Source organism: Lissotriton helveticus, chromosome 11, assembly GCF_964261635.1.
Source record: "Lissotriton helveticus chromosome 11, aLisHel1.1, whole genome shotgun sequence".
Taxonomy (NCBI): Eukaryota; Metazoa; Chordata; class Amphibia; order Caudata; family Salamandridae; genus Lissotriton; species Lissotriton helveticus.
Genome location: NC_136072.1, coordinates 580,421,721 through 580,448,977, shown reverse-complemented (window position 1 = coordinate 580,448,977; position 27,257 = coordinate 580,421,721). Strand labels below are relative to the sequence as shown.

The 27,257-nt window shown below is 43.1% G+C and overlaps 1 protein-coding gene across 1 annotated transcript in view; it reads left to right on the top strand.

The window, feature by feature from the left end:
- Positions 1–13,319, top strand: part of LOC144790850 (maestro heat-like repeat-containing protein family member 2A) — a 93,470-nt gene extending 80,151 nt beyond the window's left edge. Inside the window, exons 15-16 of the mRNA XM_078665515.1 lie at positions 9,925–10,008; positions 13,185–13,319. Of these exons, the coding sequence (XP_078521641.1) occupies positions 9,925–10,008; positions 13,185–13,319 (219 nt within the window). The remainder of the gene's footprint in view (positions 1–9,924; positions 10,009–13,184) is intronic.
- The last annotated feature ends 13,938 nt before the right edge of the window (positions 13,320–27,257 follow it).

Genomic DNA, 27,257 nt, shown 5'->3' with positions numbered 1-27,257 from the left:
TGTAGGTCAAACGGTTAGTATGTGTATGGAAATGAGTGGCAAACTGTAAGGTACTACACAATAAACATTTTGGTAACTGTCAAAGTCATTTTACACTCATTATCTGATCCAATGAAACCTGTTACATATGTTTCTGTTATTATATTGATTATACCGTAATTGCATGTACATGTGATTTTTCTAGGATTACCTTCGTCGGCATTCTTCCAAGGGCAGGATGACATATTGAACATTTAGTGACACCCATATTTTCTGCATCTACAAATCTGTCAACTGCCCCCACACCGTGGTCAAAACACACACAGCCATTTTGTTTGTCGGGAATGCTGCTACCACCAATTCATAAACTACAATGTCTGCTTGCTCATTCAATCTTGCTCTCTGTCTCACTCTGAGAACACGGATGAGAACACATATGCGCTTGTACAGGCAAAGCATTGCAGCGCTATTTGGTATCTCTCTGATGGTAAACCACGCAGCTGGATAAAGTCATGTTTTTTAGGCCTCAGCTCTAGACGGAGCATATGGGCTGTCTCAAACCGAGACATGCTGCATCTACTGGATGGGCTTTAGCCTGCCCATGGACTTCCCATTTGCTGCCACCATCATCACTCTTCAGTTATATCCACATATTCCAGAGCACACCATGCCACATATTTCCTCTACACAGCTTCACACCATGCCATACAATTCCACAACAAACAATTCCAATCTAACACATCACTCACTCCCTTGCACTATCATCAACCCTGTCATCACTTCCCTACACACCCACTGCCTCTCTCATCTCTCCCTCAGACTCCCAGTACCCCCTCTCATCTTACAATACCGCTGATCTCTCCCATCCCTCCCTCACGCTCCCTGTCTTCTCTCTATACTGCCTGCTCACATCCGTTACCTTCCTGTACCTCCTCAGGCTCTTCACTGGTCCACCTCTCGCCTCCCCCCCTATTATTGGTGCCCCTTCCACTTGTACCTCTATCTCTCTCTTTCTTACTCTCTCTCACTGCTCTCTCTCGCTCTCTCATGCACTCTTCCCGTCTCTCTCATACGGTTCACTTGAGTTCTTAAGCACTGTTTCCATACCATGCCTTTTCACAAATTTCTGTCCCTCATACCCACACTCTCCTCTTATTCTTTAAGTGTTTTACTTTCCTGCAGACATATGTGCCCCCACTTTATGCATCTATGACCTCCTCTCCCCTTCTTTCTCACAGGCACTTTCTGCTCCTCTATCTCAAATTTCTGTCCCTCAAACCCACACTCTCCTCTTATTCTTCAGGTTTTTTCCGCATACACATGTGCTCCCTTTTATGCATCTGTGGCCTGCTCTCCCCATCTTTCTCACATACTCTTTCTGCTCTTCTATCTCAAATTCAATCACAATTTCCTGCACAAACTACCGATCCCTCTCTATCATCCATTTCTATCTATTTTGTGCAGCTCTCACCCCTATCTATTCACAATGCACCACAATTCCACAACACAAATACACCACACACTTCCACCCCACACAATTTCAAAACTAACAACTTGAATGCAACCAACATAATTCCACTGGACACCACATACATCCACTACACTCCAAACCAAAAAACATATGTAAAAGACATTGTCATTTACGTCTATAGTTTTAACCCGTGCAAATTCGAGACCTATTGTAAAATCATGCAAGCTAATATATGTGAAGGTCTCTGCTCATTGGCTGGGGGTATGACAATAGTGATTAAGATGATCAGTGGCTAACAAAAGCGAGACAATGAAAGGCTCAGATTAGATGAATAGTTTAGAGAAATGCAACAGCACCAAAAAAGGGGGAAGAAAGGTGTCTTAGAATATGTCAGTCACAACAGCAGTCCCAGCTCTAGCTAGTTACTCTAACACTTTACACTGGTATTGCATGTATGTTTGCATAGATATTTGTATAATCTGAACTTCAGAAATATTGGAGTGATGGGTCAGCCCATCAGATAATGAACTCCATTTGGGCTGGGCAGTGGAAGCATGTACTCCACTGACCTTGTAGCCATACAGCTCCCCGTATTGAGGGATTTCTGACAGCCTGAAAATCCCATGATAGGTTGTAGGACTTCAGTCAATAATATTAAAAGTTGGGGGAAAGTCCAGCTGGTGCAGCTGCAGGGTCAGCTTTGACAGCGAAGTGAACAGATTGGTTGAGTTTCATTGCTGCAATTTCACCCTGGTTCAAGAGCAGTTATTGCGCAAGAGGAAATTCTTTTTGAGTTTTCCTGTAGCTGGATAGTAATTTCTTTATTTTTTGAAAATTCTTTTTATTGAGTTTTCAACACATTTAAGATCACACTACTGTATCACTGAATAGCACTCCATCCCATGCCCCCCTTGCACAACATCCCATTTAGTTCTGGAATACCATGAAGTAGACGTCAGTTAAGTCTACTGCTACCAATCCGGTTCACTATAGATGGATATGTGCCATGGACAACTGTGCACTTTCCACCAAGAACTTCCTATGGGTGGCCAGCTCTGGGTGTTTTGTGCTGTACTTGCCACTGTCCCCAGATTATATCATACTTTTCTGGTTACCCTCTGGATCTGTACACTGCTTCCGCAGCTACAGAGCAGTTATACCATCCCTCTTGGCTACTTTGAGATTGTGGGGGGCCTGCATCTCCAATAGCCTGCTTTGTGACGTTTAGCAAAAACACAACCGGTCCCAATCATCAGTTTTTGTCCCCTTACCCATCCCATCCCAGAAATACTTCCATGATAGCCAACGTGGGATTGTGTTCTATCAGAAATCGCCATACCCTTTGTAGGTTAGGGTATAGCAGGATCCAATACACCTGAATCACCTGGCATTTCCATACCACATGCATGAAGGAGCTTCTGGCCTGTCCATAACGAAAATATTCAGGGCAGCTGTCCCTCCCCATCCTTCATAGCCTCTCAGGGGTTTAATATATTCTTTAACCTGGTCTAATCTCAGGTGAGGCAATATTACCCATTTTCGGCTGCCATTGTTTGCCTTAATCCATTTGTCATCATCCAAGGGCTGACTCATATCTTTCCTGCAATTTGTTTAGCCGGTCTGGGACATTTAGCACCAGAATTCTGTATAAGCAAGATCTGCCTTTCCTACCAATAGCTAACATCATGAGTCAGATTTCTAATGGACTGTACTCTTGTGAGCGCTGTTATGTGGCCCGTGTGCCTAACCAGTGCATGTCCGCACAGTAGGTAAATAAACAACTGGGATCTCTGTAAATCCTCTTTAGCTTCAAGTTGGTCGTAGAACATCATATGGTATGTCTGCCAGAGGTCTCCCTATTTACAGATCCCAAACTTATCTCAGTGCCCTGCAGCCCTACCGTTTCCGTTGGGCATGTACCCATGCACAGCAGCTTCTTCCTAGTAGGCAACCTCCAGTTAATCAATGGAATGGCTGGAACGGCTAAAATGGCTGGGATAGTGGGCAGGAGAAACTCCCCATGCAGCCAAAACCCTGGTGCTTACCCGGTAAAGGGAGTCTGCTTAAGTTTCGTGGCTGGGTCCCCCCGGTCCCCAAAGGTCCAGTCATTAACCGCCAGCAGCTGAGCTGAGCTACCCAGTATTATAGTCTGATGTCTACTGCCCCTAGTCCGCCATCACAAAGGATTGAATGCACTCCTTATGAGAGATTCATGGCACCGGTCCTCCCTACTTGTAGCTATTGATGTTGAACTGTAGGGTTGTAAACCAATGGGTAAGGATTTTCTGGATGTAGTGTGGCAAAACATACAACAGCTGTGGCAATGCCACCATTTTGAAGAGGGCTATACAACCTAATCATGGAAGTAAGCAACAGTGGTCTCAATCTTTAAAGAAAGGTGCACAGCGTGACCTGGCATGCCAAAGGCCCATTTAGTTGATAGATGCCACAGATAAGGTTTTGGGCAGAGTCCTCCTTGCACGCTTGAAAGATTGGGCATCAGAAAATTGGATTCTGTCCAATACTCAATATGGTTTTAGGAGAGGGCGGGGTACAACTGAACAATATCTTAATTCATCTTTAATCATTAATAAGCACAGAAGGTCCTTGAAGAGTTCTATCCATCTGTCCTTCATGGACCTATCAGGTGCTTTTGACGGGGTCAACCGAGATAAATTATGGGCTATGTTGGAAGGTATGGGTGTGGAAAAAGCGTTAGTAACCCTACTCCCCAGTCGTCACTCTGGTACCACAGCCATAGTAAGATATGGCAGTAAAGGGAAAAAACACATACTTAGATGCCTGTCAGGTTTTAGCACATTACACAGAAAAGGTCAGTAACTTCTCATACTTGGGCAATCTTTTTAGCAAACTGTTGAGATGGGAACCACTTTTAACCATAAGAGCACAGCAGACAAGTAGGGTGACGGATGCACTATTCCGTTTTGCTTCTAAATTGGGGACAACTTTTTGTCTTGATTGCATTGTCCCTAGGGAGCTGGGGGTCTTGTCCTTTTTCCTGTTTGAAAATTAATTAAAGATTTAAACCATACATTGGGGCACAAGCCTGTGAAGGAACTAATTACCCTTTATAGCCAAATCTCTCTCTATTGCCAGGTATGGAGCTGGGGTTTGGGGCTACGCTAAAAACCAATAGTTTGTAGGAATCGAAAATAAATTCATGAAAATATTACTGATGCTCCCAAAAAGTGTTCCTACCTCTTTTGCCATACAAAACTTAACTAGAATTTATGGAAGACCGTATAGGCAGTGCCCCTTTTCTTCTATAGGCCAAGATAGGGACCTCTGAGGATTTAATATGTTCATGTAAAGTTATTAAAGATTCCCAAAAATCAGACAATGTTTTCAAGGTTCCATGGTTTTAATATTTAGAGAGGATTTACCATGAGATTGGTCTGGAATACTTTATTGAAAACCCTGAAGGAATTCCCCTAAATGCCAAAGGAGTTTTCAAGGAGGCATACTGTTCCAGGGGCAATAGGCTTATTAGTTACCAACATGACAATATTGGAGTCCCCTGTTTGCTTCCTGCCCCTGCACAATGTTATCCATTTATTTCTACTAAGTTCCAGTTCTGATTTTATCAAACCAGGTTCTGTGTATGCACTGTGCACTTTGTTGCCGGCATTTCCTCGCCAAGGAGGGTGATCAAACAAGGTTATGCTCTGCCCATGTGATAATGTCTCAGTTTAAAGAACTATGGACTTTGTTTATTTAGCACATTGTATAAATCAGAGAGAACTAGATTTCTGCTCCCATTACTAAGAAATACTCACTCTTGCTCGTATTGATGGTTTTAACTTCTTACTGTCTTTGGCTACGGCTGAAATCTGTATTGCAGTAGCTAACTACATAAGAGACTCCATTGCGATCAGATAGCTTTAGGAGTAAAATCTGTACAGAGATTTTACCTTTTTATGATGAATTGTGTATGTATTGTATTCTAATCATATTAATTTGTAAATCTTTTCATGGTTCTCTGAGCTGAAATAAAGTTATTCTTGACTTGACTGGCTCTATACTCCATCATGATTGGGGGGAGATCTATCTCACCATATTTCCCTTAATTTTGCGTGTCAACGGGGTCATATTCCTGTCCCAGCTTTCCTATGGGTCTCATGTGTTAGAAATTTGGTTTCTGGTTGGCAAAAGATTGCAGCCTGTCCAAGCAGAAGCGGTAATCCTAGTCAGGGTAAGCTAGATACACACTAAAAGATAACCTGTGTTCACCCTCTGGTAGCTTGGCACAGAGCAGTGAGGCTTATATAAAGAGGCAATGTGTAAAGTGTTTGTGCAACACACAAACACACAGCAACAGAAAGAATACCCCACAAAAAGACTCCATACAGGTTTAGAAATACTAACACTATTATAAACAAAACAAGACCAAAATGACAAAAATCCAATGTATAGAAGTTGAGATATTTAATGTTAAAGGAATACATGCAGTGAAGCGCTTAGAAGCAAGTAGCATTAAAAACGTTACTTTACATCATGCTGGACCGGGTCAAAGTCAGCGTTCAGGCTGACCGCGTGGAAGGGCAGGCCAGCTACAGGACCCATGCAGGACCAGTGATCAAAGTACCTTTCCTGGTCACATACAGTGAGATGGGTCGATCTGTTCCACGCAGTGATGGCGATGTGTCAGTTCGGAAGATGGGTGCTTGAGTCGAGAGGTGTTGAGTGATGTGCCTCACCAGATTCTGCCACACAGTCGAGGGGATGCCTCGATCTCACCAAGCTGCAGTGGCGGAGATGCGCTGTCCGATGCATTAATCTCTAGAGGCAAAGTGCTGGTTCAAATGTGATGTGGCAATTAAACTCCAGCAACAGTGTTGATCGCCGGTTCTATTATACACAGACAGGAGATGCACTAAATTCCATGTTGCAAGTATCTGGGCCACTTCCAGTAAGCTTCAAACAATGAAAGAGTGTAAATCAATAAATGTATAGAAGCACAAAAGGAGAGAAGATGAGTATGCAAGCCTTATTAGATTTGTATAGGAAGCCCTCACTCACCACCCTGGTTGGCGACATGCTTCATCATCCGGCCCACCGGGAGAAGCCAAATGCCTCCCCGGTGTGCTACAATGCCAGGATTACTGCGGAGCTGGTTAGTTGTGAAGATTATGTAACTGTGAAAAGGGTTTAAAAATGTACAGATTGTGTCTCACATAAAAACTTTATTCTGTGGCCAATCTGACATATTAAAAGCAATGTGTTTAGGAAACTACCAAGTTAATTGTTTGGCTATTTCTACTTAAAGTGGGGAAAACATATTTCTGCCCTTGATGTGTGATTTACTGGGCATTCGTCAGGACCATGGGGAGTGTACCTCGGCGGTATGGGCACGCTAAGGCCCACCCTGACCAGAGGACGTGAAAGTTAAAAATCAGTGTAAAAAAGGTGCAAAATGAACAAACCAACAAGTTGTGAGAAAATTACCTCATAATCAGAGGAACCTGTATAGTTGGAAAAATAAAAGATCCACTCCCCATAGGTCTCGGGAGGGGGGTGGAGGCGAAAGCGGCACACCGCCCGCAACGCCTGGCACCCGTTCGATACCTGCGTGTAGCCTCTAACCGAACCACTTCCAGTAAGTTCAGGCACAGGAGCAGGGGTAAGCCAAAAGCACCTGGAGATCACTTGGCGGTAAGGCAGAGTCAAGCTCTCCTTCAGCAGAGTCCGAGAGCAGCAGATAGCAGGGCAACGCAAGATAGAAGCAGGCCTTTCAAGCTTGCAGTCTAAAAATGAGTCATTTGAGCACCACAACAGTCCTTCTGATAGATTCAGTTCAAGATCTATAAGTGTCTGATTTTCGGGGTGGGGGTCAAAGACCCAGTACTTATACCCAAAAGTGCCTTTGATGTGAGGGTGTGACTTCAAAGCAGCCCTCTGAAGTGCATAGGTTCTCCTTTCAACTCAGTCCTGTCCATCAGGGATAAGCTGTCCTTTTTGTGAGGACAGGACACTGCCTATTCAAGTGACGTGTTAGACCCTCCCTTCCACCCCGCCCAAGCAAGGCCATCAGAATGCAGATATATTTAGATGGGTACTCAGATCCATCTATCCTTTATGTGTTGTGGTGGTCTTGCTTGAATGCACAAAGTGTAGCTGTCACCCACCCCAGACGTATATTAGAGACGGGCTGTCATGCACAAAAAGCAGTAAGTGCAATGTCTACTTTCTAATAGTGCTGTAAATAAATAGAGCCTAAAAAGAGCCAGTTTGACTAGGGCCTGTGCAATGTGTCTTGCATGAGACGTAGTATTGTGACCTAACTCAACCCTAAAGTACCCAACTTTTCCCCCAACAACCCTCTAATCAACACTTCTAAAGAGGAAGCATCTGCCGCCCCAAAAACAAGCAACCTGAATAGGAACAACATACAATACAACATAGTACTCTATCAAAATAAAGTAATCACCATAGTCTTGTGTAGCAGGGAGTGATTTGCCCCAAGACAGCCCCTCTTTACAGATGCAATGTGTCTCTTCTTTGTCAGCGAATGAGAATAAACTTGTAGCTCTACATGGAAGAAAGGAAGGGAAGGGACCAAACTCTATACCACTGAATAACATCTCATCATCCACTAGTAGCGGCCCCTCCCCCATGATCACCAGAGCTCTCTGAGGAGGATGTCCTATGTCTGTCCTCCAGTTGTGACCACAGTTGGCCTCCCATCAGTCTGCTGAGTTTCCTCCTAGAGTGGGATGGTTGACCCCCTTCGGCCTCCCAAATTGTCATTGGTTCCTTAGTTGATATGGGCAGTTATTTCCTCTCCGCCGCTCAGTCCCAGAGCTCTTCCGGACTCTTAAACAAAATGGTTCTCCATTGATACATTACTTTCAGTTTGGCAGGGTACATCAGCATATATTGAATGTCCTTAGCCCTAACTTTTCACTTAACCTCTAAGAAAGATGTAAGAAGGGGCTGCACTTTCCCTGCGTAATCAGGGGAGAGCATAACCATAGAGTTGGTGCAATGGACGTTGTTGTGCCTGCCGCAGGATATAGTCTGTCCATAAGGTACAGTATACTGATGGTAATGACTCTAGGCGGTCTCCCTGGCTGTGGCCTTAGGGCCAGTGACCTGTGCGCCCTTTCCAGAATGAAGTAGGAGGATAGCTCACAATCCATGATGCAGGTTCTGAAGTATTCTGTGGGGAATTTCTCTCATGTTGCCCACCCCCTCTTTTCTACTCTGGGCCACCAAATCAGCTGGGCTGTCACAAGCCCATGGGGGTGCTTAAAATGAAAGGTGGTCCCTACCACTCCCCTCCCATGTGGCTGTATCCTCTCCCTTGCAAGTCAAGAGTCAATGCAGATGTAGAGGTAAGTCGCTGCAGTGAGATTGCAGCTCCAGGTTGTGTCTGTTGGCGGCATGTCCATCTCCCGGCAGGTCGTTGTTTGCCTCATAAGTTTCTCTCATCCCGACTCCCTACATGGGCTTAGGTTGGCCAAAGGGGACAAGTGTAGCGGGCACCACATGGATGTTTGCATCCAAGAAAAGGTTGCCCCATAGTTGGCTCAACCAGGCTGCAGTTTCAGTCCTAGCCACGTGTGGTGACCAGTCCATCTCCTCCACTCTAAGGTGCCCGTTACATTGTTACGGGCCACCACCTGGAAGTGAAAGCAGCAATGTGCCACACCTCAGCCACGCGCCTGTCTTCTCTCCCTCTCACGCTCCAGGAGTCGGTTTGCCACTGTGGGTTCACAGCTCCAGGTGGTGTTTGCCTCTGGCAGGCCCATCTACAGGTAGGCCGCATGCACACCCAGGCCGTCGATTGCAGAAATTAGCTCTCTCATCCAGGGCTCCCTGGGTAGGTTCGGGTGGGCCAAAGGGGGTGATTATAGGGCCACTGCACTGGTGCCTGCAACTGAAAATAGGTCACCTAAGGTTCGGATTCAGCAAGGTTCTAGGAGCTGGCATGTAGCTCGCTCAAAATGCGGCTACCATCTGAGGCTGCTTGGCCACGCCCCCAGTAATTTCTTTCTTGATTTCTTTACAATGTAGTGGAGGTGAGTGATCTGTCAATGGTAGGCGAGCCCTTTGGGAGCCAGGATGGTATTTATCAGATAAGGTAGAAACTGTATTGTTTAGAAAGAGCCATACAAGATTTCTTAGGTAAAGAGCAGAGTGAGCACTTATGGTAGCAGCACACGTATACACTGCCAAATCACTATTATTCACTGTTACTGCATCTTTGATCCATTACTCACAAAAGCAATATTTCACTCACACATATGTTCTGCTTTTAGGTGATGAGTACAAGGTGCTAAGGATGTGAAATGCCAAAATGAGAGTGAACATAGTATGCTGTTTCTTGTACATATGTTTTTTATTTGCTTGAGGTGTGCAGCCTTTCATGACTTTCATCTTCAAGACTCATGACAGTCTACATTTGTTTACAACGGTCTTGGTAATGCTGATCTTTTTTATTAAATTTTTAGGATCCAGACAATTTGCTTGAAGAAGTACCGCCAACAGAATACAGGGATGATTTCCACATCCCCAACTTTTCACCTGAGAAACAAGTGAGTTTTCTTTAAAATACAATACCATCATGTTCATGTGCCTTCTCTCTCAAATTCTGTTTCTTCCATACCATCTTCACAAACAAAGTACATCCACATGATATCACACAAATACCTTCCCATGGAAACTATACTCCATTCTCTGAAACACAAGGAATTCTTTACGTTATTAACAAGGAGTGAATGGTGTAGCAACTCAATCCGTCTCTCATCCACTGGTACCCTTAGAGAGCTAGAGCTGATTTCTTAACTTCAAAACTGGTTTTAGAGGTGGAATTTATCTCCTGAAGGAAAAATAGATTATTTAAAACAATTACCCTTCTGACTACTAGACTAACCTCTTCTGCGAAACAAAATTTACTGGGGTTGATCCAATTTGTGGGCGAGCAAGGATCTATAGGCTAAAAATTCCCTTTCACAATAGTAGCAAATTTAGCTTTTTCTATCCTCACTTCTAGACTAGACAAAGAATTTGGCTGGCCTTGGCTTTAATCAATGGAGAAAAAAGCTCCTATTCCTTGGGGTCAACCATTTACTGGCAATGCCCACAATTTGCGTTTTTTGAAAAAAATAAGTCAACTGTTATACATGTTGTCATGTCTAAATAGCCTTCTTGTTTCCATTCTCTCTATCTACCAGCTTGACGACATGATCAAAATGATGAAAAGCCCTCTCCGGTTGTGCGAGTTCATACTTTCTAAGTAGGGTGAGGTAAGATTTTGATGCTGTTTTCCTGTCAATGTGAGTGAGAGTGTGAGTACTATCAGACTAAAAGGATCACACAACAAACCATCACTTATCGATGGGGGTCACTGGAATGTAATGTAAATGTAGGGTGGATTTGTAGAGAGATGCTTGTCACCCGTGAGGGTCTCCAGGCACTTCTTCCATAGAATAATGGGTTTACTATACTTGCCAAACAATCCACCCTATGCTACATAGTTTACAGTTTTTTTACAAATAAATGTTTTGCTAGTTTAGAAGAATCAAAAATTACACATGGTGTTGCTCTGTGGCAAACGTTAACTACTCACCTGAATTTATCACCCATGTGTTATACTGGTACTAGAGAGGCAAAACATTTTGCGAGAACAGCATTAATATTTTTTAAAACAGCAAAATAGTATTGTCACAGAATGTACTACATTATGCTGCATAATTTGCACTGTGTTCCATAATTTTGCCTTCCTATGTGTCTCATGAATAACAATATTGTGGGACACTAATATCATTGATAAAAAAAATCAAGAGACAAAATATCAAAAGGTAAGTATGTAAAGATTTTCTGTACCTAATTCAACATATGTGTACCAAAATACATATACATATATCTTTATTTATGTGGAGTTAAGAATGGCAAATGTATATGTCCCTTTGTGCATTTACCCTTTAATATTTTGTCCCTCGATATTTTGTCCACAGTATTACTGTGTCACGATATTCTTGTACTAGACGTTCAAGAGTACAATCAGCCCTTCTTAGTCTCATAATTCCAGAGCCACTTATAATATAAGGCCTTTGGTTACTGTTTTAAGTTACATTACAGTTATGAGGGTTGAAAAGGAACGAAATACATAGGTTTTCAAGAGCCTAGGGAAATATGTAACCAACAATGGAACTAGCGAGACTGAGCGATCACATCCCATTGTTGCTGGAGGAGGAGAGATTTCGGGGTAGGGTTGTCCAAAGCACTCATCATCATAAAAGAAACACCTCTATTTTGGGGAAGATTGGGTGTAAAACCTTTTAGAAGAGAACTACTTTACCAATTCAGAGATTCATCATGTGAGAATAGAGCCACCAAGAGCTTGGCTGTAATTCCTCTATGGATGCTTTGTGATTGCACAGAAGAGCAAAATAATTCTGCAAATTTGGTACAGATGCAAAGGGGGGGCCCATGAGTAAGCATCGTTTTCTGCCCCCTTGAGTCCGCCCAACACTGTCATGGAAACGAGGACCGACTGACCTCTAGTTGGCAGTCCCGACCGCCTAATTATGATGCAACCACACATGGTGCGGTCACATACTTACATTTCCCTATGGGAGCATGTGTTGTGGCTATACATAAGCTGTAGCACAAGCTCCCATAGAGAAATGGGAGGCCGTGTTCCTCCCTGCACCACGTGGCAGGCACCTCAAGGTGCCTGCCACACAGTGCTGGGATCAACGTGCCCCATTGGACCCCAACCAGAGGCTGCAACAGAAGGGGCCCTGCTTGAGGCCCCCAAACACGCTTTCCAACAGGCTTTCCATGTCAGAAGCCGGCATGGAAAGTCTGCCCCGGAAACCGTGCATCATAATTAGGTCTCACGGGTTTATGGTATTTATTATTTGAACATTTCCATCTGTATTTGTCCATATTTATTTTTTGGCCAGCTTATTGGTATTTATCCATATTTAATTTGTGTTGTTTAAATAGATGAGGTGATAACTCGTGTATTTCTGCATTTATTTAACAGATAAATGTGGACTCATACTTAAATGCCTGTCAGGTTTTAGCACATTACACAGTAAAAAATATAAACATAATAAACCCGCATTAAAGAAATAGTGTAATAACACATATACATGTTGAGATATGCAGTAATTTAAGGATATATCATTGAGTTTTGTAGCTCCCCTTGCTGTCATTATGTATAGTTACTGGCCTGAAAGTGATTAATCTCAGTATGATGAATCACTCAAAAGAAGCTAAATTATCTGTATTTTTCCACTTTCAAAAATAAATACAGACAGGGGAGACAGTGTTTTCTGTATGTGTTTATCTGTAAAAATCAGACAAAGCGGAAATCAGGGAACCCTAATCATAATATGGACAGTATAAAAATGCGTCCATATGAATTACGGGCCACACTCCGACAGGCCGACGGGCTCCTTGAGCCTGTTGGAAGCCAGCTGGAATGACTGGCCAGTTTCATTTCCGACAACCGAAATTGTATTTAGGGGGTCAATAGTGAAACCAACCATCTCGGTCGGAAAGCTTCCGTTTCGACCGAGATCGTAATAGACCCCTAGGACTGACATTTATCAGGCCTGTTTCACATTGTTAAAAATAATCTGTATGATTCCAAAACAACAGGGTGTGACACTGGAGAAGACAAGAGGCACCTGCTGGAGTACAATATTGTATGGCAGCACATTTTCATAAACTGCCTTACCTCTTGTCGTATTTGAAGAGTCACAATCTCTTCAGTGCTGACTCCCCCGTCACCTTGGTTAACGTTATTCAAATTCTTTGCAAGCCAAAGTTGAACACAGAGCAAAATATATTTTATGAGCTCCTGGTGCCTCCATTGCTTGCTGGACTGTGAGGATGGGCAATTGCTTACTTGACCTATCTGACCTTGTACTTTTCAACTTTCAGGTTTCAACCTACTTACCATTTCTTTGGCCATTGATTCGACCACTGCGACTGATACCACTGACAAAATGTATTGAGGATCCCTAACCATCTCCCTTTCTCATAAACATTCATTGCTGAAACACAATATTCCACCAGAGGACATCCAGAGAACCATTAGAAATCCTTGAACAGTAAAGCTACACCAGCCATAGAGAAACATGAAGATTTGACTTTTGTGATTTGGCGAAAGACGACAACCGCATCTCAGGAGTATGGCTGAGGATCACTTCGAATGATAATGAAGGACTACTTCCCCGTGGTCTGATGCTCCTACATCAAATCATTCACCAATATCATCCATGACATGTTAGTTCATAATAACTTGAGCAATATTAAGCAGTTGTTCAATAGTCACTGTACAGCCATGGTGAATTTTAAATGGCTTACTATTTGTAATGTAAATCTTACTGTTTAACATGTTTGTATTGCAAATGCTCTTGTGCAAACTCTCGGAATGTGAACATTGTACATTATTTTATGTAATTTAATTTAATTTAAGGGCCCTTGGCAGTAAACAAAAATGTTTAAAAAATTAAATCACTCTTGTCTTTAATGATGACTCTCATATATTCTTGGCTACATGACTGGCATAATCCTTCAAGACAGAGTTTCAAAACTAAGAAGGTGTGGGGCATGTTGCATCACAATGCGTCACTCTTGAAAAATCACTCTCAGCAATGTTTTTCTTTGCAGAATTTAGGATTTGAATGGAACATGCTTCTTCAATCACATTCAAAAGTTTGAAACACAGAAACCCACTGGTCTTTGTCTATTAGTTCACTTGGCTCAGATCTGTGCAAGGGAAACAATATGAAAAAAACAATTCTGTTCATTAGACTAATTTGTAGGCCTGGGCGGTAAACTCTGCTACCCTTGAGGAGTTTGTGGACTTTTTCTAACTCTGCACTCCGCATGGACCGCAGAGCTTCTAAAAACTCAGCATATTGGTGTGCAGCAGATTCTTTCCTCTCTCATGGCTTGCCAATGTTGAGTTAGCAAGAGCGAGCTAGGAAAATCCAATGCTAGACTATCTCCCGGCGAGATTTCTCATTGCGAGGGGTCGCGGTAGGTCATTACTGCTCATGTTGAGAAACATGCCACTTGCATTGAGGAAGCTGCCACTCAAGTAGAACATCTCCAGTGGAAGAAGGATGCACCCTTTTGAGCTAAAAATCAGCAGTGCAACTTACCTCACTCCATCGCTTGCGGAACTCCATGGAGAGTTTTTGGGTCACTCCGCAAACTCTGGCCAGGCCTCCTACTTTGTCCCTTGTTTACGAAAACGCTTATGCCAGCCATTAAGAATCTAGGAAACCGCATTTACACAAACTACTATAAAATAAATTCCATGTTGATCACATTTAGGAATCTTCTTTGGCTATTCTCAACGATCATCGTAATTTGGGGTGTTCAACGGACAAAAAGAATCTTACTGTTTAAACATACATCTTTCTTAAAAAAAGAAATAAAAGACAAAACTAAAAAAAGTGAAACTGTGCCCAAGCCCCTAATTTGAATGAGAACTTTACCCCAAATTATTTTTACTACTCCTGACTCATTCTAAGAAGGAAGATATATACTTCAGGGTCACATGACTTCTCTGTCACAGGTCAGAGACGAGATAATTAGAAAACAAACCCCATGCCACTGTGTGTCTCAAAATGTCCTTTGTGAGAGAGAATTTGCTTGTTGTTTAGCAAAAGTGGGAGGGATGGGATCAGATAGGCAGGATGAGGGTTTGGTGCTTTTTATGGCAGGCTTAATACTGCAATCTCTGGAGGGATTTCTTTCCTCATGATGCCCCTTATTACTTTGTCTTTACTTGATATGTGAAAACTCATGTCCTATGGTATAGTGCCTCACTAAAGGCCTTTACTAACTGACTCTTGGGGTACAAGTCTTGAAGGCCGAAGAAGATTTGATTGTATGAAAATTGTCATAACAATATGATAGTGCTACTTTGATTCACTTAATCTCCCTGTGCCTTAAAAAATGAATGTGTCCCTCTGTAATGCAACTGGTGTTCATGTGAGGAGCTCTGATACCTTTGGGTCAAGTGTGCCCTAAATAAAACTGAAAAGAAAGTGCTTCACCCAACAACAGGTTGCCAGGCTCACTCACCAAACACTGGGTTTTCATGCCGTTCAAATAGGAAACAGCCATAACCAGGCGAAAGTACAATATAACCCTTTCTCTCCTAAGGAGAGGGAGAAAGGCTTTCCAGAGAACTGGGAGCAGTACTTGTTCAAAGGACATCCATCTGATGAGGTAGAGGCCATTCTTAGGTCGTAAAAAGGAGTGCAGGTGGTTTTACATAGCTTTGCTGATCTGACAACAATGGTAGGCTTGAATTCACTAACAAAATATAATATTTAGTATTTTTATTCTTTTATCCCAAATTTATTGTTACATTGTTAGTACTGATCTTGTTGAGGTGACTGTTGTAATAATTAGATAATACTAGAGGATAGGATTTAATAAAAACCCATTATATTAATTATCTATTGCCTGTATAATGAATTGAGTAGACACAATTGGGGTAGGCACAACATGGTTCCTTCAACTACTCTGTTAGGTGTGCTCACAAATGGGCTTTCTTCTAATGTGTATGGTCCTCGGGGACGGGTATGAGATGATTGTGTGCTTTCCCTTACCTGCAGTAACGCACACATATTCCTACAGCTCTGGGAACTAGCAAAACCTAGCCAGGTGTGCCTTTAGAAAGGAGTGATATGAACCAGTGGTACCCAATATTGGCCAGTTCACTGGTTGCTCCAAATTTCAAATTTGGGTGACATACTAATGTGTTTGGAAGACCCATGTGTAATTATAAATCTTCCATAGAATCAAGTCCCCTTATCCCTTAGGACTTTTTAAGTGTAACAGATTCAAAAGAAACCTGAGATAAGAACCAGTACCTGAATGCTACTAAATTGTGGCTGATGAAGTAAATATTCCACAGAAAATGCATCCTGTGGTTACTAACTACTTGACAGGGAATAGAGATCCTGCTGACAGAAGAAAAGGGCTCATTCATTATAGTGACATCTTCACTCGTTAAATCTATCATTAATGAGTAGCTGTAGCTGCAGCTGACAGTAACACCTGATGAAAAAAATCACTTGCTATTACACCTGCCCAAAATCATCCTTACTAATGCAAAGAGCTTCTCTTAGCATATTCAAAGCTCACAAAGTAATACCAGGGAGGATTACCACATATCATGGAGCCAGGGTTGGTGAGTCTATCAATGCTAGCAGTCAGCAATGACCAGCTTTAGTGGAATACACCTCTCACCTAGCAAGAGACCAACAGTAATTAGTGGTCAGCAAGAACATTCTACAAGAGGTTATAAATGTTTACTGACAGGTGAGACCATATGTATTCATGAACTAAGACTGCAGCAGGCCTACTTCACTTGTTACTCCTACCCCGATTAATTCATTGACTATAACGGTTACAGGGTACAATAAGATTTTCATGAGTCACAAATTCAATTACAAAGAGTACCTGGGGCATCGGCATGCACCAGTTTAAAGCTGCACTGCATACAGACAATCAGTCGTCTCAGTAAAAAATCCAGTAATCTTATGAGTAATCCTTTTCATCTATTGTTATCTGTATTCAATTTAAAGTTCAGACAAAGAGAATGTGATTTAAAACCTTTCAATGCTCCAAGAATGCCCGTCCGGGCTTTGTCCAACAGCTCTGTGTATCACATTTCAATTTGAGTAACCAGATTTAAAGTCCACCCAATGCCTTTTGGGCTACTGGCCCTTCGTCAGGGGTAACTGGAAATTTAGAACAACCCATCAGGAACCATGTATAAGTTGTTAAACTCTTCAAAATTAATGTAAAATGTTATGCATATTGTACTCAAACATATATTTTATCAAAATATGTGTGCCTATTATCAATTGCTTAAAATTGAAAATTAGTGAAAAATGACCCATGCTGTTCATATATGCATATGTGCCTTTATACCGCAAAATGAATAAAGCATCAAAAAGTGAATGAAACAAAAAGTGAATAAACCCTGTGTTAAAATCAAACACTATTTATAAAAAAACCTAACCCAAACACCCAGCTCAAGAATTCTATGAACGTTGTTTTTAGTCATCTCTGACTCAGCCTTACAACCTTCAGTGGAGCCGCTTGTTAAATAGTACATGCCTGTAACGTATTGAAAGAATAACCTTTGGGCCACAAGCGCAGAACGGACCACAGTCAACTCTCAAGCTGTGTGAAAAAGGCTGCTTTATTGAAAACAGGTGCATCTTACAAAAAACATAACCTTGGCCTTTGCCTCCCAAAACGAAACCTCTCTATACATGCTTCATCTACGTATCTCCCTCGACCACCCCTAAGGTTTCCACTCCCTTCTCCTGTCTTTGCTACTATTTAGCAACCCCAACTCAGTCAATAACGATTGTCCCTTTAAACCCTGTAACCTCTTCTCCACCTGTCAAAAGATCTACCTAACTAAGTATCTCCTATCCTACTCTTATTACCTGCTCCTGGAGTCACTTGTTCCCAACTGTAAAGTGAACTGTAAAATTGCACAGAACTAGCTCCCAGGCGCCATGAACCTGCTTCAAGTGACAACCAATTACAATGCATGTTCACTCCCCTGATGCACCTGTACTCAACAAATTCGGCCATCCATCCCATAATAACCAAAATAACCCCCCCATCTTACCTTCTAAAGGGTCGGTAGGAGGGGATCGGAAACTGTCCCTAACTGCCGGCTGCCATGTCACCTTACAAAATGGTAACACAGCCTCTAAAATTTCCAGCTAAAACACCCAAGCACTGTGGTAAATAAATAATTAATTACCGGTACTATTTTTCAGTATAATCAATAAAACAGGTAGCTCAATAAATAAGAGTCAGGATTCGAGGTATCTTGAGTCGACAGGCTTTAATCAGGCATAAAGGACAGGAACAGGACAGCCTGTACGGGAATGAAGGCAGCTGCCGGGGGCAGGATCTGGACAAGGGAATTGGCAACTTTTAATATGGGTGCACAGTATATATACTTAAACAAATACATTACATTCAATACAGTAGGCGTAGCAGTAGGCGTGACTCGTAGCAGTCGCGAAAGATAAGGGCAAAATGATGTAACAAGAAGGCGTGTACAGGGCGTATACATAGACATGTGATGTAAACGTAACAGAATATGTCATAAACGGGGCGGAAACATGGAGGGGGCTACCTGGGCAGCTGGGACCTCTAACCTAGTGGTGCGCGCAAACGGGCAATGACGTGTTACCAGGGAGAACTGGGGGCTATGACTTCTGCGCTAGAAGAGGAGACTAAAGTCTGGAGTGTCAGAGCGACATGTACCCAAGGCATATCTAGTATCTGGTGTTTAGAGTACATGTTGATAGAATCCAAAAGTTATCAGAGCAAAGGCTAATAGACACTAAGACTGGTGCATGCATAATTCTACATGTATTGTGTGTGCGAGGAATATTCTATGAATATTAATACAGTATTTCTCTTATATGGAGACATAAAGGCTAGACCATGACGGAAACTATTGATGTGATTCAGTAGCTTAGGAATGCAGAGAAGGAGGGCTGGACTGATAACTAGAAACATAACATATTCTTGGCAGACTGGGAGGCAGAGCCAGGCCGGGCCGGGCACTGCGAGGCATGAAGTAAGCGAAGGGTCAGGGATGCAGGTGGGGGCTGTATCGCTCCTCGGAGAGGGTTCAGGAGACAGGAGCTGAATCTGAATCCGGGCCCTTTTGAGGCCTAGAAACGGGGACAATTCAATGAATTAACGTGCACACTGTGAAATGTGGCAACGTAGGTTTACATAGGCCTAATATTCGTTGTTTTCACGAAGACTGGAAACTGGCATACTAGAGATGGACACAACTGTAATTGCGTCTTTAATCGATCAGAGGGGAATACATGCATATCGATCATGCACATATAACATAGGATGGGGAACACGTAGGCACATACAACATGGCAAAATTTACTTTTCCACATTCCCTCCTTGTGCCCTACGTTTCCATCAGGAAACATCAATATTCATGATGCCATCTATCATTTCATATAGCATCATCTGCTCGTCTCGAATTGTCTTGGAACGGGATTTAGGACTAGGAATACAAGAGGTAGCACACATGCCGCAAATCGCAGGGCCACATTGTATACAGAGGCAGCAACTGAATATGATCATTACTGCTATACCTAGGAATGACAATACTTTCCATCCCCAGGCAGATATAATACTCCAGAGCCAACCGGACCATGTCCAGGTGCCTGGATTCTGGTGTAACTGATGGGCAATTTTATGAAGTCTGGTTATAGCTGAATAAACAGACGGCGCGTTATTAGGAATGAAAATGCAGCAACTAGATCCGATGACTCTACATGCTCCTCCTCTATCGGCCAGTATGACGTCAAGAACGAGACGATTTTGGAGCACGACAAATCTCATAGCAGATTGCTCTTCAGTTAAGTTACCTAGAGCAGAAGTAGTCTCATTCACTACTGCTTCAAGGGTTCTGGTTAACCTACGTATTAACTTACTATTCTGGACAGGTCCTAGAAAGAAGAAGAAACCTTTATTGAAGTCTTGATACTGTTCTAGAGTAGTTTCAGTTTGATCGACGATTGGGGACTCGATCTCCCTTCTAGGTCTGACGTGTACTAGATGTGTGTTTCTGTGATAATCAGATGGGGCTAGAAAAACTGGTGGCAGTAGGAAGGCAATGTAACATGTTCCATCCCAATCGAGGGGCAGACGAACATATGCGGTCTGACCACAAACAAAATAAGAATGACGTGAGGCTTTGAAAATAGATTTCCCACTGTCACTATACTCGACAATAGTAGTACAATCACTATGTCCTACATGTGCGGAACCATTCTTTCTGACATATAATTCGCCTTTGACTGGTAGTACTGAAATAGCAGGCAAATCTGGAGTAGTATCAGACTGAACATTCAGGACCATGAAATTCGAAGAATAATTACCCAAATCATATACTTCATTTTCTAGATCTAACCCTGTTCTATGGGAGAGACCTTGCTTGTCTGGAAAACATGTTCTATTCAGAAGGGGCATATCATTGGAGGATGACGTTAAAGTGGACCATGCTCCACACGAACCATTATGTGAAAACGGATAAGGAAAGAGTGGCAGAACTCCCTTCGGTGTCTGGAAAGGGGGGAGTCGACCACACACCCAACAATTAGTGGCATTGCTGGTCTGGTGTGAATAGTGTAACATTCTAATGAATGTGTTATTTCGCATAGCAAGACGATAGGATAGCTCGTGAGGAGGCAGATCACTAAATGTGTGCTCTACTGTAGCATTAGAAAACATATGTACATGTGAAATTGGAAAACATAAATGTAAAGCATAACTGGTGCAGGTAACCATAAGACTCAAAAATAACAAGAAACTTAGAACAATAATACATCTTTTAGAGTTTTGACTAACTCTCTCACTATGGGGGTCTATCTCATACATGTCAGGAACCTGTCTAACCGTTTCACCCGAGAGGGACTTAGACAATCAAACTGGCTGACTTATTTTACTAGACCGAAGCTTCTCTTTATACTCCTGTTGCGGAGTTTTCTCTAACAGGGGAACTTTGAGTTCAGAGTCAAGTTCAGAGTCTGTTTTTAGGCAGTCTTTAGGAATAAGGCAGTCCTTAGCAAAAGTCTTTTCTCTTGATCCATGGAATTTCTTTATGTGGCTCAGGTGGACCCACCCCTTCCTGCCCTCGAGCTTTACGGCGGTCCTTGTTGTAAGCAAGATCATGCGAGGCTCCTTCCAACGGGGCTCCAGCGGACTTGAACGATCAAAATTCCGGACGAACACGAGGTCACCGGGAACGACTTCATGCGGTTTCACCTCGGTGTTGTCTGGAAATGCGGCGGCAACCTGTGAACGACAAGAGTGTAGGGCAGACATCAAGGAAGCTAGGTAATCTGTCAGCATATTACTGGAAACATCTGTAATACTGCGGGGTCTAGGTGTACCCCACATGTTTGGGGGGCGGCCGAATACGACCTCATATGGGGACAGACCTGATCTGGAATGTGCAACCATCCTCATATAAAATAAAGCAACTGGCAGGGCAACTAGCCAGTCTACACCTTTTTCTCTACATATTTTTGCAATGCGAATTTTCAGAGTCTGATTATGTCTCTCTACGAGACCGGCTGCTTCAGGATGGCGCACACAATGGAACTTCCACTGGTACCCTAACAGAAGGGAAACATGTTTCATAAGCTCAGATGAGAATGGCTGGCCGTTATCAGAATACACGACCCTAGGGAGTCCATAGCGGGGAAAGAATTCACGAACCAACTGCCTGGCAGTGGTCGCGGCTGTGTAATCTGGAACTGGATATGCTTCTGTCCACCTGGACAAAGCGCATACAACTACGAGGACATACTTGAAACCTCGACATCGCTCCATCTGAATATAATCCATCTGGAGGACTTCAAAAGGGTGGTCAGGAGGTTGGAATCCACCTTGTTCCACCGGGACACTTTTACCTGGATTGAACTGACAACATATCATACAGGTACGGACTTTCTGCTTGGCTGCAGCTCGTAAGTGCTTGTTGAACCAAAGGTTCTGAATACTGTCTAACATAGCTTTTTCTCCTAGATGTGCTGGACTATGTGCGGTATTAATAATGACTTGAACCATAGAGTCGGGGAGAAACCATGTGGCTTTTCCCTTCGTCAACCATCCTTGATCGGTCTGGACCCCTCCTTGTTCGGACCATTTCTTGATTTCTTCGGGAGTAGCATGTAACTGTATGTCTATGACATCTTGTGTAGGATCCTTGACTGTCATACAAGTAGTCGGATCTGGAGTGAGTGTCTGTGTCGTGTTAACTGGAATGTCTGGGGTCTGAGCTGTAAGCTTGGCTGTTCGATCTGCTAGATCGTTACCTTGGGAAATGATGTCAGTAACTTTCGTATGTGCCTTGCACTTCATGATAGCGATAGCTGTCGGTAAATGTATTGCATCTAACAGAGCTTGAATGAGGAGACCATGCTGAATCTTGGTTCCATGAGAAGTCATGAAACCTCTCTCCTGCCAGAGCACTCCAAAGTCGTGTACGACTCCGAATGCGTAACGTGAATCTGTATATATGTTTACTTTCAGGTTTTTAGCACGTATGCAGGCTTGGGTCAGAGCAACTAGCTCTGCTGCTTGAGCAGACAGGGTGTCAATACGATGTGTTTCTATAACTTCAGTTTCAGTAGTCACTGCATACGCGGCTACTAGTTCTCCTGTACTTGTTCTCATACATGAACCATCCACATAAAGTGTCAGGTCGGGATTAGGTAATGCAATGTCTGTCAGGTCTTGTCTTGGCTTTGTCATAGTGTTAACAACTTCCACACAGTCATGTGTGGCAGGACTTGAAGTAACTGACGGTAACAGTGTAGCAGGATTTAGAATGTTGCAGCGTCTGATTTCTATGTGTGGCTGGAACAGTGTCAGTTCATAACCTGTTAAACGTGCAATTGTCAAGTGTTGAGTCTGTGTTCGGTTTAAAAGAACTTCCACGGAGTGTGGAACTTGTACTGTCAGGGAGTGTCCTAACACTATGGAATCACTTTGTCTGATAGCTAGAGCTGTGGCTGCAACTGACTTGAGGCACGCAGGCAGAGCCTGGGCTACTGGATCTAATGTGCTCGAAAAATAAGCACAGGGCTTGTACTGTCCTGCTTGATCTTGTGTGAGAACAGATAATGCAGTACCATCACGTTCTGTGACAAAAAGTGTAAAAGGCTTACTGTAGTTCGGTGTCGCTAGAACAGGTGCTTGACATAGGGCTTTCTTTAACTCATTAAAAACAAGTGTATGTTCCTGGGTCCAAGGGAGGACAGTCGATACGGCTGCCTCCTGTGTCGTTAACTGTATCAGTGGCTTGGCTAGAAATGCATACTGAGGAATCCATTGTCTGCAATAAGAAGTGAGGCCAATAAAAGCTCGTACCTCCTTCTGTGTCTTGGGCTGTGGAAGACTCGCTATTAACTGGATACGGTCTGGTGTCAACTGCCTACCCCACTTGGACAGTAAGTGTCCTAAGTATACCACTTGCTGGACACAGAATTGTAATTTGGAAGGGGACACCTTGTGCCCCTGCTCGGCCAGAAAATACAGAACCGTGAGTGACGCACGCTCGCAGTCACGTTCAGAACCGGCTGTGATCAGTAGATCATCGACATACTGGAGCAGGGCAGTGTCAGTTGGCATGTGAATATTGTCTAGTTGTCTCTTAAGTGCTTGACTGTAAATACTAGGGCTTTCTGTGAAGCCTTGAGGAGCTCGTGTGAATTTATAGCTTCTTCCATTTAAACAAAAAACGAAAAGGTACTGGCTGTCTGGATGAATGGGGACACTGAAAAATGCGTTCTTGAGATCGATAACTGTGAAGAATGTAGCTTCAGAATCAATGGCTGTCAATAGGGAAGAAATATCTGGGACTACTGGGTACTGGGGTATGATACATTTATTAAGCTCTCGAAGGTCAATCACTAATCGATATACTGGAGGTGCATTTGGATCAGTACGTTTCAGGACTGGAATGATAGGAGAATTACATATATTGGAGTCAGTTTCTACAACCACTCCTTGAGCAATAAGCTCGTCAATAATTTTGGATAAGACTGCTACAGCCTCAGGTGGCAATCTGTACTGTCTGATTCGTGGCAAAACTATACCTTGCTTGAGAGTCACACGATGGGGTGTGATATGCATACAACCTACATCAGTTGGACCGTGCGCCCATAAATGCTGTGGTACATTCAATAATCTTGGATCAAAATCACGTAATACATAATGACCTTTAAAGTCTCTCAGGAACAGTCGGACCCCTTCTGGGGAGCAGCAAATTACTGCACCTAATTCTTTTAATGTTTTAATGCCTAACAAATTTTCTGGACATGATTTCGTAAGTAACAAATCAGTAGTTCGGGACAATGGACCAACTTCTAGGGAAACTGGTTTCGAAATTTCATTAACAATCGGCTTTCCTGAAAATCCAAGGGAAACATTTTTAGAGCCTGAGAGCGGAGCCCCTGGAACCTCGTAATGACTGATAGTAGTCCTACTTGCCCCTGTATCAATCAAAAACTTTCTGTCTTTCCCTAATACTTGACTGTGTACATAGAGACCCTCTTGATCTACAGGTATCTCGATGAGAGGCAAGCCTACCTCCCTCTCTAGGCTGTTTCATGAATACTGCTGATACTCTGGATACTCTGACTGGGCATACTGGTACATCTGCTGTGTAACATGCTGTGTTGCAGCGATAGGCTGCGGTGCTGTAACTGTCTGTTGTGCATTCTGTGGTGGCTGAGAAGTCTCTGAAACTTGTTCTTGCCTAGGCGGACGTGGTCTTTCTTTAGTCTTACCAGTAGCTATGTTGTGTTTCAGAACTGCACACTCGTTTATGAAATGACCTGGCTGTTTACAGTAATTGCAGGTCCCTTTAACGGGAGCTGCAGGATGACTGGCTTGATTCGGACCCCTCTTCTGACTGTCTTGTGGAACAGATTGTGCAACTAATACTTTCATTTTCGTGTCTTTCATACGTCTCCTTTCGTGTTCTTGCTCTTCCCTGATTCTATTCTGGTGATACTGGAGCATTTGTAACATTTGTGACGGAGTGTTAGCTTGCCAACTACTTTCAACTTTCAATACTCGATTTTTAACTTGTGGACTTGAATTCTCGACTAGTTTGGTAACAAAAAGATGAGGGTACGATTCACTACTTGTTTTCAGACCACTGTTAATAATAAAACATTTTTCAAATCTAGAATAAAAATCACTAGTGTCTTCATCCTGTTTCTGTTTACAAGCTGAGATTGCATCCCAATCTTCCTTTTTCGTGGCTAGTAACCTTGGCAAAACCTGTATCAATAACTCGGGCAATTCTTTAACTTTACCCCCAAGACCGGTACCTGGTACTCGGGAAGTATCTTCAGCTTCTAGAGCTGTCCAATCTATCTTTTTCTCTCCCACCTCCCATTCTTTTTCCTTGAGTTTTTCATATACCCCTGCGGGCAACAGGACCTTCAACATTTTAATGATATCAGGATACGTGTATTCTCCCATACGGAGCATGTCCTTTAATTCTCGATGGAACCCTGCTGGATCTTTGTCGTGACAGGGAATTAACTTTTTCATCTCTAAGAGTTCCATCTTTGTGATAGGGGTGTAAACAAATACTCGTTCTAGATCACCACCCGTTGTCCTAACTGGGTGTACTTCTCGTAACGGATGCTGTCTATCTATGTAAAATGATTTACTTTCTGGAGGTGGGACACAAACAAAATGCGGATTCAGAAACGTTCGATATTTGTGGCGCTGTTCTAGAATGATACTAATTAAATCAGTACCTAGACCTCTCCATCTATACTGGAGTAACTCGTTCAGAACATCATGTAACGGACCTGGATCAGAATGCTGTCCCTCATACAGTGTAATGAGGTGCTGGATCATATACATACCCACCAGTCGCTGCTCGGCTGGGGGCAGTTTCAGAAACATTTGTGCCACTATTCCGTCTGGAAAAGTGGTAGAATCAGTAGTCCATCGGACCGCTGATCGGGCTAGTTCTTGTTCATGCATGGTACTAAGTTCACTATAACCGATTCGTGATTTCAGAATGTGATCGGTAGCTTGAAATACTTGCTCAAGAGAACCTTGTTCTGGTGCTGGAGGAGGGAAAACTTTCTTGTGTTCTAGGCGTGAATGTCGGTCGGGAAGTCTAGTTCTACCTACATACGCTATTCTGGAGGGATTTTCGTCGTCTACCTCTTCATTATCAGAGTTGTCTTCTTTCTCGGTTACTTGTGCTGCTTCTCGTTTCTCGTGTAACTTTATTATTTCCCTACGGATCTTTTTGTACATACTCTCTATACAGTTCTGTGTCTTGTGTCTTCCCTCTGCTATATGGTCACTCCACCTGGTCAGGACTTTCATTTCTTCCGGATCTTTATCCGGATAATCTTGTTCTCTTATCAAACAATTAATTAGAAACTTTAAAAGCATGAGCTGAATCTCGACTTTCCTTTGAGCCATGGCCTCGCCAATGCTTCCTGGATCTGCTCCTGTACGGATGAAACGATATATTCTGTCTAGATAACCTTTCATATTCGGCAGGGTGTCCAAATATTCGGTCACCCATCTTACACGCAATGAATACAGGACCATATCATCATCGCCTGGGACTGGATCATAACGGCATTCGGTAAGGGCTCGCTTGATATCGGCAACTGACTGAAGTTTGGGCGAACGTTGTAACGCTCGTGCATGTAGCTCGAGTAACGTTATACGTCTGGGTTGAGGCGGGGTTCCAGGAGGACTTCCCCCCACGGCTCCTAGACTAGAATCATCGACGGGTATCGTACGTGCTGGGAGAGTGACTGATGTAGCGGGTACATGTACTGTAGGCTGGACCGGGGGTACCGTAACAGGTGCTGTAACGGGTGCCCCGGTGGCTGGAGGAACAGGAATTACATTATTTACGGGAGCTGGCGGAGCAGGATTTGCATATTCTGGGACTGTGTCGTCCAAATAGGACGAGAGAAAAATATCAGCTGCGGTCGGTTTATGACGTAGCTTAATCGGAACTAATGGCGGCGGAAAATTACATGGCACTTCCGGGGTTGCTTTCGGCAAGCCCTCGGCAAGAAGAGGATACATACCCTTAATAAGGGCATTTCTCTGTCTGTCTGACTGTTCGGTTTTAACTCGTTCACCTATTTCGATTAATTCCCTTTCTTGGGCTCTTTCTGTGGATTCCCTACTTAATTCTGTTTTTCTGATTTCTTTT